We start from the raw sequence: 13,890 nt of genomic DNA on the forward strand, positions 1-13,890 counted from the left end.
GGCCCCACAGACATCTGTCACCCGGGTCTCTCCACAGCAGGCCCCCCACACACACGTCTGTCACCCGGGTCTCTCCACAGAAGGCCCCCCACACACACGTCTGTCACCCGGGTCTCTCCACAGAAGGCCCCACAGACATCTGTCACCCGGGTCTCTCCACAGCAGGCCCCCCACACACACGTCTGTCACCCGGGTCTCTCCACAGAAGGCCCCACACACACACGTCAGTCACCCGGGTCTCTCCACAGAAGGCCCCACAGACATCTGTCACCCGGGTCTCTCCACAGCAGGCCCCCCACACACACGTCTGTCACCCGGGTCTCTCCACAGAAGGCCCCACACACACACGTCAGTCACCCGGGTCTCTCCACAGAAGGCCCCACAGACATCTGTCACCCGGGTCTCTCCACAGCAGGCCCCCCACACACACGTCCGTCACCCGGGTCTCTCCACAGAAGGCCCCACACACACACGTCCGTCACCCGGGTCTCTCCACAGAAGACCCCACACACACACGTCCGTCACCCGGGTCTCTCCACAGCAGGCCCCCCACACACACGTCAGTCACCCGGGTCTCTCCACAGAAGACCCCCCACACACACGTCCGTCACCCGCGTCTCTCCACAGAAGACCCCCCACACACACGTCCGTCACCCGGGTCTCTCCACAGAAGACCCCCCACACACACACGTCAGTCACCTGGGTCTCTCCACAGAAGGCCCCACACAAGTCTGTCACCCGGGTCTCTCCACAGAAGGCCCCCCACACACACGTCTGTCACCCGGGTCTCTCCACAAAAGGCCCCACACACGTCTGTCACCCGGGTCTCTCCACAGAAGGCCACACACACGTCAGTCACCCGGGTCTCTCCACAGAAGGCCCCACAGACATCTGTCACCCGGGTCTCTCCACAGCAGGCCCCCCACACACACGTCCGTCACCCGCGTCTCTCCACAGAAGACTCCCCACACACACGTCCGTCACCCGGGTCTCTCCACAGAAGACTCCCCACACACACGTCCGTCACCCGGGTCTCTCCACAAAAGGCCCCACACACGTCTGTCACCCGGGTCTCTCCACAGAAGGCCCCACACACGTCCGTCACCCGGGTCTCTCCACAGAAGGCCCCCGGGGCACTCACAGCGATTCCGTTTTCAGTCCAGGTGACGCTGGGCACGGGGATGCCGGTGGCCGTGCAGCGCAGACTCACGCGGGCGCCGAAGCTGACGTTGTGGGACTCGGGCGCCCGCAGGATGCTGGCAGAGGCTGTGCGGAAACACAAGCGCGTCCGTCCGTGACTCTCGGCCCAGGGCAGGCAGGGAGAGGGCCCGCCCGCCCGCTCGCGCCGCCTCCGCCTCCGCCTCCGCCTCCGGCTCCCCCAGCCCGGGCCCGGCCGGGACAGGACCGCCCGCCCTCCCTTCACGCCCGGCCGCCTCGGTCTCCCCGTCCCGGCCTTTCTCACAGAGGCGCCTCGGCGCTCGCGGGAGACGCGGCGGGAGAGACTCTCCCGCCCGGGCCGCGTATCCCCGCTTCAACCCCCGGCAGCCACCGGCATCCGCCAGAGCGCGCAGGGCTCCGCCGGGAGTCACAGCGACAACAGCGACAGGAACGGAGCCAGCCCCGCGCCCCGCGCCCCGCGCCCCGCGCCCCGCGCCCCGCGCCCCGCGCCCCGCGCCCCGCGCCCCGCGCCCCGCCGGGCCCTTCCTCGGCCGCCTCCCGCCAGCGCCCTGCCGTCGCCTTTGAGACGGAGCCTGAGTCCTCGGGGCCGCGACAAAGGCCTCGGCCGCCCGGCGTCCGTCTGTCTGGCCCGCGCTGTTGCCCTTGTTGTTGTTGCTGCTGTTGTTACTGTTACTGTCTGTCTCCACCTCTCTCTCCCCCGTCCTTCTCAATGTCCGTCTCTGTCCTACATGAGCCAGTAAATAATACTAGACAGCCAGACAAACAAAGGCTGGCGGGAGAGCTGGCTTGCATCTGCGCTGCCTTCCGCGTGTGTGGCCCGGGTTCGAGCCCAGCCTCCAGCTCACTGAAGGAGATCTTGGTACTGGGACGCCTCTCTCCTCCTCCTCCTCCCTCCTTCTCCTCCTCCTTCTTCTCCTTCTTCTCCTTCTCCTCCTCCTTCTCTTTCTCCTCCTCCGTCTCCTCCTTCTCCATCTTCTTCTCCTCCTCCTCCTCCTCCTCCTCCTCCTCTTCCTCCTCCTTCTCCTCCTCCTCCTCCTCCTTCTCCTCCTCCTCCTCCTCCTTCTCTTCCTCCTCCTTCTCCTTCTCTTTCTCCTCCTCCTTCTTCTTCTCCTCCTTCCTCTTCTGCTCCTCCTTCTCCTCCTCCTTCTCCTTCTCCTTCTCTTCCCTCCTCTTCTTCTTCTCCATCTTCTCCTTCCCTTTCTCCTTCTTCTCCTTCTCCTCCTCCTTCTCTTTCTCCTCCTCCTTCTCCTTCTCTTCCCTCCTCTCCTCCTCCTTCTCCTCCTCCTCCTCCTTCTCCTCCTTCTCTTCCTCCTCCTTCTCCTTCTCTTTCTCCTCCTCCTTCTTCTTCTCCTCCTTCCTCTTCTGCTCCTTCTTCTCCATCTCCTTCTCCTTCTCTTTCTCCTTCTCCTCCTCTTCCTCCTCCTTCTCCTCCTTCTCTTCCTCCTCCTTCTCCTCCTCCTCCTCCTTCTCCTCCTTCTCTTCCTCCTCCTTCTCCTCCTTCTCTTTCTCCTCCTCCTTCTTCTTCTCCTCCTTCCTCTTCTGCTCCTTCTTCTCCATCTCCTTCTCCTTCTCTTTCTCCTTCTCCTCCTCCTTCTCCTCCTCCTTCTCCTCCTCCTTCTCTTCCCTCCTCTTCTTCTTCTCCATCTTCTCCTTCTCTTTCTCCTTCTCTTCCTCCTTCTCTTTCTCCTCCTCCTTCTCCTCCTCCTTCTCCTTCTCTTCCCTCCTCTCCTTCTCCTTCTCCTCCTCTTCCTCCTCCTTCTCTTCCTCCTCCTTCTCCTCCTTCTCTTTCTCCTCCTCCTTCTTCTCCTTCTCCTCCTCCTTCTCTTTCTCCTCCTCCATCTCCTCCTTCTCCATCTTCTTCTCCTCCTCCTCCTTCTCCTTCTCCATCTTCTTCTCCTTCTCTTTCTACTTCTCCTCCTCCTTCTCCTCCTCCTTCCTCTTCTGCTCCTTCTTCTCCATCTCCTTCTCCTTCTTCTCCTCCTTCTCCTCCTCCTTCTCCTTCTCCTTCTCTTCCCTCCTCTTCTTCTTCTCCATCTTCTTCTCCTTCTCTTTCTCCTTCTTCTCCTTCTCCTCCTCTTCCTCCTCCTCTTCTTCCTCCTCCTCCTTCCTCGCCTCCTCTTCTCCTTCATCTTCTCCATCTTCTTCTCCTTCTCTTTCTCCTCCTCCTCCTTCCTCTTCTCCTTTTCTTCCTCCTTCTCCAGCTTCTTCTCCTTCTTCTTCTCTTCCTCCTCCTCCTCTCTCTCTTCCTCTCTCTCTCTCTCTAAACAAAAACCAGAAACCAAAGGGAACCTAGTTTCTTCCATGCTCCTGTATTCTTATTAAAAATAATAATAATAATAATAATAATAATAATAATAATAATACGGAAACATGGGTTTGAGTCTGTTGAAGGGCAGCTCCTGGCTACGTGGATGCCCTCAGAGAAGGCTGTGCTTCCTCTTTCAGTCACTGACCTGCGTCTCTACTGTGATGTCTGTCCCCCTCACCCCTGTGCATGTCAGCAGCACTATCACCGTGGCCTGGCCGTCTGTCTGTCTGCCGTGCCGGGGCTACGTCTGCTCTGGAGTGTCCTCGGCAAGGGCAGGGCTTGCTTCACCCCCTGACGGACTGGCCGAGGGCCGACCTCACGCAGGCCGTCGGAGGCTGTGTGGACGGAGACGCCGGGTCAGTGACCCGCTTGCCTGGTGCCCGGGGGTCGGGAATGGCACGTCAGGAGGGTCTGGGTCTCTCTGAGCCCTTCTCAAGCTCCCTCGCCACCAGGGGCTGTGGACGGACGTGCTGTGTCGGTTACCGCCTCCAGGCTTTTCCGACTCTGACTTGGAGTAAAATGCTGGCAAGCAGGGAAGCAGTTACAGAAGCCAGACCTCCCACCTTCTGCTCCCACAGTGACCCTGGGTCCATACTCCCAGAGGGACAGAGAATAGGAAAGCAATCAGGGGAGGGGATGGGGTATAGAGTTCTGGTGGTGGGAATTGTGTGGACTTGTACCCTTCCTATCCTGTAGTCTTGTCAGTGTTTCCTTTTTATAAATAAATAAATAATAAAAAATGTTGGCGAGTAAGTAAGGATTGGGAGGAGGAGGAGGAGAGTCCTGTTTGCCTAATTCTGGCGGGAAGGCCAGGAAGGGTCCGCAGGGGGCTGGTGTCTTACAGGCAGCTGCATTTGCTGCCACAAGAGGGGAGAGGCGTCAGGGTTCCGGCACATTTATTAAACGCTGGAGGCAGTAAAGCCAGCCATGATTAGAAATAAATGCCAGGCTAACGTCCACGGACAGCAGTGCACCTGCAGTAATAAACTCAGGCAGCCAGCACACGAATGAACTCTCACTATCGGAGCAGTGGCCACAAGCTAAAAATACATCCTAGGTCTCCAGCTGGAGGGGCAGCGTGACGCGTCTCAGGGGGAAAATTCCGACGCACGTCTGCCACATAAATAAAGCTACGTGGAAGGGCCTGCTTAGTAATCCGAACAGACTTCACAATCTTTAGGTGGATTTTTGGAGAGAATTATCAAACTTTCTTTCTGTGTAGTCGTAGCTGCAATTCTCTGTCCACAAGAGCTTTCCCTCACTCATCGTTCCATGTGTGCAAGCAAGCTCCTGGTCACCTGCGCCATGAAAGATAGCTGTGGACAATGTACTCATCCCTGAGCTTTCTGTCAGGCATCTGCTGCTGAGCTTGGGACTGGATTTCCCGTGGGCCCATTTGCAGTGCTGATTGCTGCTTGAGAATGTCTCACTCAAAGTTGAATGTATCAGAGGGAAATCTCGTCTGACAGAGCGTGTGCCTGGCCCCGTGTGCTGGCCAACTCCAGCACCCCATGGGAGGCATCCCAGCGACAGGGGCAGCTCTGATGCCGTGGCTCTCCCGTCACCTCCTCCCCCACTCCATCTGAATGAAGAAGGAGCCTGAGGTGGTAAAAGTGTACATGTCTGAGGCCCTGGTTCCAGAAAAAAAAGGGGGGGGGCTAGTTTTAAGAAGACAGTAATTCACAAATCCTCTGTAATACAGACATGACACCCTCCTCCACTTTCCAAACCACTTTCAGGTACATAGTCTATTTATTGTCTTTCTAACAAGTAATCTGAATTGGTAACAAGGTCATCAATCTCTCTGCAGTTTCACTGGCAGTAAAGCCTAGCAGGTGTGGGTCCCTCCAGCAGTTGGGCCCGACATGAATCACTTCGCTGTTCCTGGTCAAGAGAGTTGGTGTGGACACGTCAGGCCCCTTAGAGCTGTTTCTGCACATCTATTCTAAAGGACAGGGATTTTACCTTGCTTATCCTCCCCAGCTGTCTTCCTTAAATAGGTTTTTAAGGTCAACTGACTGAAATCAGCAATGACGAATAGGAATAAATAGGAACTAGATAAAGAAAAACTAAAAATAAAGTTAACAAAGGGATCCAGTGAAGTAATTTAGGAGCACATCTCGGACACTGGAGGTGTGATATGTAGGTAAGGAAGCCTTGCTTCCAGTGACACAGAGCTCTTTCAAAGGGAAACATCAGTCTGCTAATGGCTCCAGGCAAACTGAGCTGTACGCAATGCTGAGAAATTCATCCCCAAACATCAAAACTTAGGACAGCACAAAATTCCCGTCTTGATTAGGATGGAAGGTGTTTGCTCTCTTTGAAAGAAAATTCAATTTTCCCCAAAGCTGAATTCCATTCTAGGCATTTTCCACTAAAGGGACACTATGCGTGTCAAGTTAAAGCTGACTTAATTCTGATTTTCTTTCTTTCTTTTTTTTTAAGGCTGTCATGTCTGAGACACTGAAGATCTCAGTTTCTTTTTCTTTTTGAGAGACGCAGACACACACACACAAAACACCAGAGCACTTCTCAGCTCTGGCTTATGGTGGTGCTGGGGAATTGAACCTGGGACTTAGGCATGAGAGTCTGTTTGCATAAATATTATACTATCTACCCTGCCCTGATTTTCTTAAAACAATTCAAATCCATGTTTTATTTTTCTGTTGGTATCTGTTAATTTCAGATTCAGTTTGTTGATTGATAGGATTGTTGTGGGCCTGAGGGTGCATTTCTTTAAGATAGGCACCTTCTTTCCTTCCTTCTTTCCTTCCTTCCTTCTTTCCTTCCTTCCTTCCTTCCTTCCTTCCTTCCTTCCTTCCTTCTTTCCTTCCTTCCTTTCTTTCTTTTAACTGTAGCATGAGGATCTGTAGCAAGCACATTACCATTCAGTGACCTTCCATGGGCCAATTTTCTGATTTTTCATTTTTGGACAGAGAGGGAAGAACAGGGAGAGGAAGAGTCACCACAGCCACTCCGCCACTCACCCTGCCGCCTTGCCTCCCAGGGCAGTTCCCTGTGTGCGGGGCCTTGAGCTCCATGAGGTGAGCTTCCTGCCAGATAGCTGCCTGCCTGCCCATTTTCTGACTGGTGTGCTTTGGTTTGGAAGAGGTGTATCGGTGTATAGTACCCCTTACCTTTTTGAAATCTTATTAAAAAGTTAAACAGGCATCTTGGAATTTTCATGTTTCTCTTACACTTGTAACATCCCACCCACCCACTCACCAGAGAAACACAAATATATATCAAAGAAAACTTTGTATTCCAATCTGCCGACTCACGACTCACGCTAATTTAGGTCATTTCTCTCTTTGGTTCTCTCTTTTCTTTTTTTTCATTTTCTGAGCTACCAAGTTTCAACTTTTCTGCCAACTCAGTCTTTTCTTAATGAAAGTAAATAACAACAGGTATAATAAGTGATAAAACAGCTAACCAAATATCACTGTTACATAATGTGATAACATCCCACTTATGCTACTTAACAAAATAATGGCATTTGAAGTTACTTATAAGGTCAGCAGAAACCAATACTCAGATAGAACCATCCATTTTAAAAGAGGCAGAGCAGAGAGAGAAAAATACCTTTAGTATCTTGCTCAGGTTCGCTTTCTCCTATTAGTAGAAAAAAGACAAAACAAACAAACAGACACAATAAACACAAACAAAAACAGGATGTCATGAAATGGGAAATCTTTGAAAATGGAAAAAGTTTTGCAACAAGATTAATTAGAATCTGTGTGTTTCTTATTTCAATAAGGAAAAAATGCAACCAAGGGAAACGACTGACCTTTTATAAACAAATCATTAAATGACAAGAAGTTCCTAGTCACCCCTTTCACTCAGAGAGTACTAGGGAACTAGAACACAGCATATCCTCGGACCCAGCTCACTCACACATGTTAATTTCAGGGTTGAAAAGGACCCTTTTACTGGAGGCACAGGGAGGGGTCTACTATTCTGACCCAGGATGTTCCCCTTGTAGCTGGACTCCTCCTCTTACCAGGCCCAGCTGTGGGGTCAGGGCTGCTGAGCCTGGGCTCTCAACTGTCATTTCTATGGCAATAGAGGCTGTTGTGGTCAACAGAGGATTATGGGGTTTCTGCAGAACAGAGCCAACCAGCAGCAGGGATCCTTCTCGGGAGCAGCACCTGGCCTCCGCTCAGAGCGCAGAGATCAGTATCCTCCAGAACTAGCCAGGGAGCAAGGCACAAAGCAATAAAAGCCAGACTTGGGCATCAAGAAGTAAGAAGCCATCATTGTCAAAGTCTTAGAAAAGTGACAGCAACCAAATGAGCTCATTCAAGGTGTCGGGTCTACAGCCCTATCAGATTCCACCTGGAGTTCTAGTTTTTCTCTCTGGAGTGATTCTTTGCATTAATTCAGATATTTTGTTTGACTTAGTTCAACACGCGAGCTAGTTTCAGGATTTACTTATGGTCTAACATAGGAATGCTACTGCAGATGACTCCTAATAGCAATGCCCTTGAGAAGGTGGTGTTTTCACACATACTGTACCTTCTCTCTCAGCCCTTACCACCCTGTGATTGCACAGAATCCATGTCACTAGTTTGCTTTGCAGCCTGAGAGGCCGAGACTCACACTGCCTTGAGGAGCAGAGTCAGAACTGCTCACTTCTGCTACAATCTAGAATCACACAGAGATGCCTAAATACCTCCATTTTCACACAGATGCCCAGTCCTCTTCAATTTAAGAGCATCTAGAGTTTCTGATAACAACTTTACTCCATCTGAACTTACCACTAAGTCAGTGGCACGTGTCTTGTTTTATGAATCTCCAGCTCAATGGCTCCTGACAGTTCCCAAGATGAATATTTCATTGTTAAAAAGGGATTTAGAGGTTTCTTGTTAAACACACCTCTAAACAAAGGAGTAAGTTTCAAAACATCCTTAATAGTAAAACCGAGGTGTTGGATGAATCACTTTTCCAATAGGGAAATTGGTCTCATCAGTTGAAGACAACAGAAAGTCCCTTTTCGTAGGATCAGAAGAAATAAAGGTTCTTAGTTTTGCTATGTTAACCCAGAAAAAAATGCACTTTGAGTCACTTTGAGCTGTGCATGTCTTTTAAATATCTTAACACAATTGTGCTTCTTTGCAAGCTTGAAAAAAATCATTTTTTTTTCACCAGCCAAGTAGCTATGGAGATGAGTCATGGGCTTCTAGTGAAATATTACATTTTATTCCTCAAAAATACTTGATCTCCAAAATTTTATCCCACTAAAATGGATGTCTCAGCCAGCACTGAGAATCTTATTCATTGATCATTGCCTTTGTAGGGTTCTGGAGCAAGTAAAGGAAATTCTGAGTCTTCTCTTAATTTTTCACCATTGATTAATTATCCATAGAACTAGGTCTCAAAGAATACATTGAAGACAATACTAACACTTTCCTTCCTGTTTTATTGCTTTTACATTGTTGCTACTGTTGTTACTATTGTTCATTTTGCTTGATTTGTGTGAATGAAATTTGTGCTAAATTTTTGAAAGACTAAGCAGATTTCTACTGAGAACTAACTCAAGAGCTGTAAGAATGCCTGAAATTTACCACTTTCCAGTAAGGAGGTGGAGTTGTCCTCTAAAGATGGCATTTTCATGCGGGAGCTACTATCAATGTGCCAGTATGCCGGGCTAGCTTTGCGGCGGGAGACAGATGACCAGGGACACACAGCTGAGTGGAGAAGCAGTATTTCTTTATTCACGAGCGAATGGTTCAAGAAACTAATCCAATCTAATCACCACACAATTTTTTCCTGCCATTCTCTCCTCCGGCAGCAGCATCAGGAATCCAGGAAGTATGTAGGATGGGGGTGGGGAGAAGGGAGAAACACGAAAAGCCAAAGACTAAACCACAATCTCCTGGAGGCAGGGGGAGTGAGACCAAACCAATGTAACAGAATGATCATGTAAATAGACCACAGTGTCAAGCAATATAATAGAAGGGATCCCAGAAACAGAACTAGAAGCATAGCAACAAGCTACCAAGTCTCTGTGCAAGTGCTAACATAGCCCTGTGAATTTGTATCTACACGTGCTCTGTACTGATGAATCCGCCGTGCTCTGCATTGCTGTATCTGCAGTGCCCTGTATTGCTGTATCTTCAGTGCCCTGTACTGCAGTGATCTGCATTGCTGTATCTGCAGTGCCCTGTATTGCTGTATCTGCAGTGCCCTGTATTGCTGTATCTGCAGTGCCCTGTATTGCTGTATCTGCAGTGCCCTGTATTGCTGTATCTGCAGTGCCCTGTATAGCTGTATCTGCAGTGCTCTGTATAGCTGTATCTGCAGTGCCCTGTATTGATGAATCTGCAGTGCCCTGTATTGCTGTATCTGCAGTGCCCTGTATTACTGTATCTGCAGTGCCCTGTATCGATGAATCTGCAGTGCCCTGTATAGCTGTATCTGCAGTGCCCTGTATAGCTGTATCTGCAGTGCCCTGTACTGCTGTATCTGCAGTGCCCTGTATTGCTGTATCTGCAGTGCCCTGTATTGCTGTATCTGCAGTGCCCTGTATTGCTGTATCTGCAGTGCCCTGTATTGATGAATCTGCAGTGCCTTGTATTGCTGTATCTGCAGTGCCCTGTATTACTGTATCTGCAGTGCCCTGTATCGATGAATCTGCAGTGCCCTGTATAGCTTGTATCTGCAGTGCCCTGTATAGCTGTATCTGCAGTGCCCTGTACTGCTGTATCTGCAGTGCCCTGTATAGCTGTATCTGCAGTGCCCTGTATAGCTGTATCTGAAGTGCCCTGTACTGCTGTATCTGCATGTTGTTGTGCGCGGGCCACGGAGAAGAGAGAGAGGGGGTCCGGAGCAAAGAGGAAACACAAATCTTTATTTGTGCTGGCACCTCAGAGTTGGGTGCTAAAGAGGCAGGTTGGGCCATGTGGAGGTAGCGAAAATGGCCGCCTCACACAGTAACCTTTCCTGTGTCTGAACACCAGAGTGATGCGCTGGCAAGAGAACGAGGTGCGGAAGAAGGGCTTTTATAGGAGTAGCTTTCATGAGAATAGGAAGGGGGAGGAGTACCACAGCACTCCAGGATAGAATAATAACTCTCGTGAGAATGGGAGGGGGGAGGAGTGACCAAAGCACTCCAAATATCACGGGGATATAGACAATGCCCTGAGGGCATAACATGGTGGAACAGGCACTCCGAGAATGTCCCAACTCTCCTGGGAACTAGCAGTAGCCAGAGGGGACAACGTGGCAGATGTGACTGCATCGCCACAATTTCCCAGCATCTGCAGTGCTCTGTATTGCTGTATCTGCAGTGCCCTGTACTGCTGTATCTGCAGTGCCCTGTACTGCTGTATCTGCAGTGCCCTGTACTGCTGTATCTTCAATGCCCTGTATTGCTATATCTGCAGTGCCCTGTACTGCTGTATCTGCAGTGCCTTGTATTGCTGTATCTGCAGTGCTCTGTACTGTTGTATCTGCAGTGCCCTGTATTGATATATCTGAAATGCTCTGTATTGCTGTATCTGCAATGCTCTATATTGTTGTATCTGCAGTGCTCTGTATTGATTAATCAATCCACAATGCCCTGTATTGCTTTATCTGCAGTGCCCTGTATTGATGAATCCACAGTGCCCTGTATTGCTGTATCTGCAGTGCCCTGTATTGCTGTGTCTGCAGTGCTCTGTACTGATGTATCTGCAGTGCCCTGTATTGCTGTATCTGCAGTGCCCTGTACTGCTGTATCTGCAGTGCTCTGTATTGATGTATCTGCAGTGCCCTGTATTGCTGTATCTGCAGTGCTCTGTATTGATGAATCTGCAATGCCCTGTATTGCTGTATCTGCAGTGTCCTGCATTGCTGTATTTTCAGTGCTTGTCCTGCTGTATCTGCAGTGCTCTGTACTTCTGTATCTTCAGTGCCCTGTATTGCTGTATCTGCAGCGCCCTGTATTGCTGTATCTGCAGCGCTCTGCATTGCTGTATCTGCAGTGCTCTGTATAGCTGTATCTGCAGTGCTCTTCATTGCTATATCTGCAGTGCCCTGTATTGCTGTATCTGCAGTGCTCTGTTGCTGGGAAATTGTGCCAATGCAGTCACATCTGCCATGTTGTCCCCTCAGGCTACTGCTAGTTCCCGCGAGAGTTGGGACATTCTCAGAGTGCCTGTTCAGCCATGTTGTGCCCTCAGGGCATTGTCTATATCCCCACGATATTTGGAGTCACTCCTCCCCCCTCCCATTCTCACAAGAGTTATTATCCTATCCTGGAGTGCTATGGTACTCCTCCCCCTTCCCATTCTCGTGAGAGCTATTCCTATAAAAGCCCTTCTTCTTCCGCACCTCGCTCTCTTGCCAGCGCTTCACTCAGGTGTTCAGATGCAGGAAAGGTTACTTAGTGAGGCTGCCATTTTCGCTACCCCCACGTGGCCCAACCTGCCTCTCTAGCACCCAACTCTGAGGTGCCAGCGCAAATAAAGATTTGTGTTTTCTCTTCACGCCAGAACCCTCTCTCTCTTCTCTGTGGCCCAAACACAACAACATCTGGTGCCCGACATGTCCCGCACTCACGCCCGGCCTGAGGTCCAGAAAAGCCGCCCAGACACAGGTAAGAGGCAGCCGCCTGACTCTGTGGCCCTGTGTTTCCCTTCACCATGGGATTTTTTTCATTTTATGAGGAGGTGTCCCAGACATTATTTCCTTCTCTCCCGGGACAGGTTCTCGCTCTCAGAGACACTTTAATTTTCACTATACCATGGGTTCTCATAGCTATAATTGCACTTACAAGATATGTACTACGTGGTCTGCCATGAGGATAAGCGACCTTGAGGCTGAGATACCAGAGTTAAAGCACATGTGCTTAAGACTTAGACGCCCTAGGCGATCAGTGGCTAGACCCAAAAATTCCATTCCCACAGACAAGTACACGTGTTCAGAAGCTCCTCCTCTGACCCCGCCCCCTGCCGCCCAGGTTCAGCTTCTCCTGAGGCTTCTGCTTCTCTTGAGGCTTCCGCTTCTCTGGTCCCACCCCCTGCTTCCTCTGAGGCTTCCAGTTCTCTGACCCCGCCCCCTGCTGATACGTCATCATTAAGAGACCTTGTGACTAAGATAGAAGAGTTAAAGAATATTTTTTGAGCATTTAAGGACTTTAAACCATGTGCAGTCCACCCCAAGAGCTCCATCCCTGTAGATAAGTGTTCAGTTTCCCCTGCCACTACAGCACCTTCCACTTCCGTAGATTTCTCCCCAGTGTCATTGAACCAAATCCACACCTTCCAGGTAAATGTGGCCCCAACTAGACAAAATCCTCAGGTGTGGCATCCATACTCCTCCCAAGACCTCCGGGAACTCAGACAAGCCGTGAAGGAGGACAGAATTCATGCTCCATGGACCAAGTCCCTTTTAAGGAGTTTTTACCAACACCTTAACAACCCCCAGGATTGGAAAGACCTGGCTTGTGCTGCACTCCTAGACCCCCTCTACCTACAAAAGAAGGCATGCTTCCATGATGAATGCTCTAGACAATCGCAGGAAAATAGTAATAAACAGGTAGAATGGAATTTTGATGCTTTATTTGGAGCAGGAGCTTTTGAATCTAGAACTCAGCAGGCAGAAGCTAAGTTTCCAACTGGTTATTTTGAACAGGTGCGCATCTGCACAACACAAGCATGGGAAAGGGTGACCCCAACCAATGTAGATTCCTCAGTCCCTATTAATTCTCTTCCCCAAAACACTGATGAAACCTTAGCAAATTTCATCTCAAGGGTGAGGCAAACCTTAGAGAGAAAGGTTTATAATCCTGAAATCCTCCCTTTCCTCCTGCGTTCTATTGTCTGGGATGGCATGATACCACAATTCCATCAGGCATTCCTTAATCTTAAACACCTACACCCAGATAATTGGATTTTAGCGACACAGGAACTTATATCAGGCAATTATGGGGCACCTGCTATGACACAGGTTTATGCAGTTACCCCATGTAATCAAAACAGGGCCTGCTTTCAGTGCGGTCACCAAGGGCATTGGCGTAACCAATGTCCAGATAAGCTGTGACCACGCCTCCAGTTAGAGCTACCACGCCTCCAGTCAGGGCAACCCTGCCTCCAGTTAGGGCAACCCAGCCTTCAGTCAGGGAGACAGAAGCCATGTACAGTCTGTCCAAGATGTCGTAAAGGGTTTCTCTGGAAGAGAGATTGTTGGTCCAAATATCATAAAGATGGCATGCCCCTGAATGGTACAAATTTGGGGCCTGAGATTTTGTGGACCACCCCTGTTTTAGAACGCAGTCACCCTACTATGACGGTAAAGATTGACAATATTCCTTTTAAATTTTGATTGACACGGGGGCAGAAAAGACGATTTTAAGGCAAGCATAGGTTCCCCAAAATTGGGAACTCCTTCCGGGACCTCGTATACATGGTGTTGGAGGGGTG

General features: G+C 50.1%; 1 protein-coding gene across 2 annotated transcripts in view; it reads right to left on the reverse strand.

Annotated features, from left to right (window-relative positions):
• Window positions 1-13,890, reverse strand: part of MUSK (muscle associated receptor tyrosine kinase) — a 158,600-nt gene that overhangs the window by 52,961 nt on the left and 91,749 nt on the right. The window contains exons 6-7 of one of the 2 annotated variants that reach the window (XM_060199014.1): window positions 7,070-7,099; window positions 1,142-1,266 (exon numbers count right to left, since the gene is read on the reverse strand). In XM_060199014.1, coding sequence (XP_060054997.1) covers window positions 1,142-1,266; window positions 7,070-7,099 — 155 coding nt within the window. The remainder of the gene's footprint in view (window positions 1-1,141; window positions 1,267-7,069; window positions 7,100-13,890) is intronic. The other variant, XM_060199015.1, reaches the window with a different exon arrangement.

This window comes from Erinaceus europaeus, chromosome 10, assembly GCF_950295315.1.
Source record: "Erinaceus europaeus chromosome 10, mEriEur2.1, whole genome shotgun sequence".
NCBI classification, from domain to species: Eukaryota; Metazoa; Chordata; class Mammalia; order Eulipotyphla; family Erinaceidae; genus Erinaceus; species Erinaceus europaeus.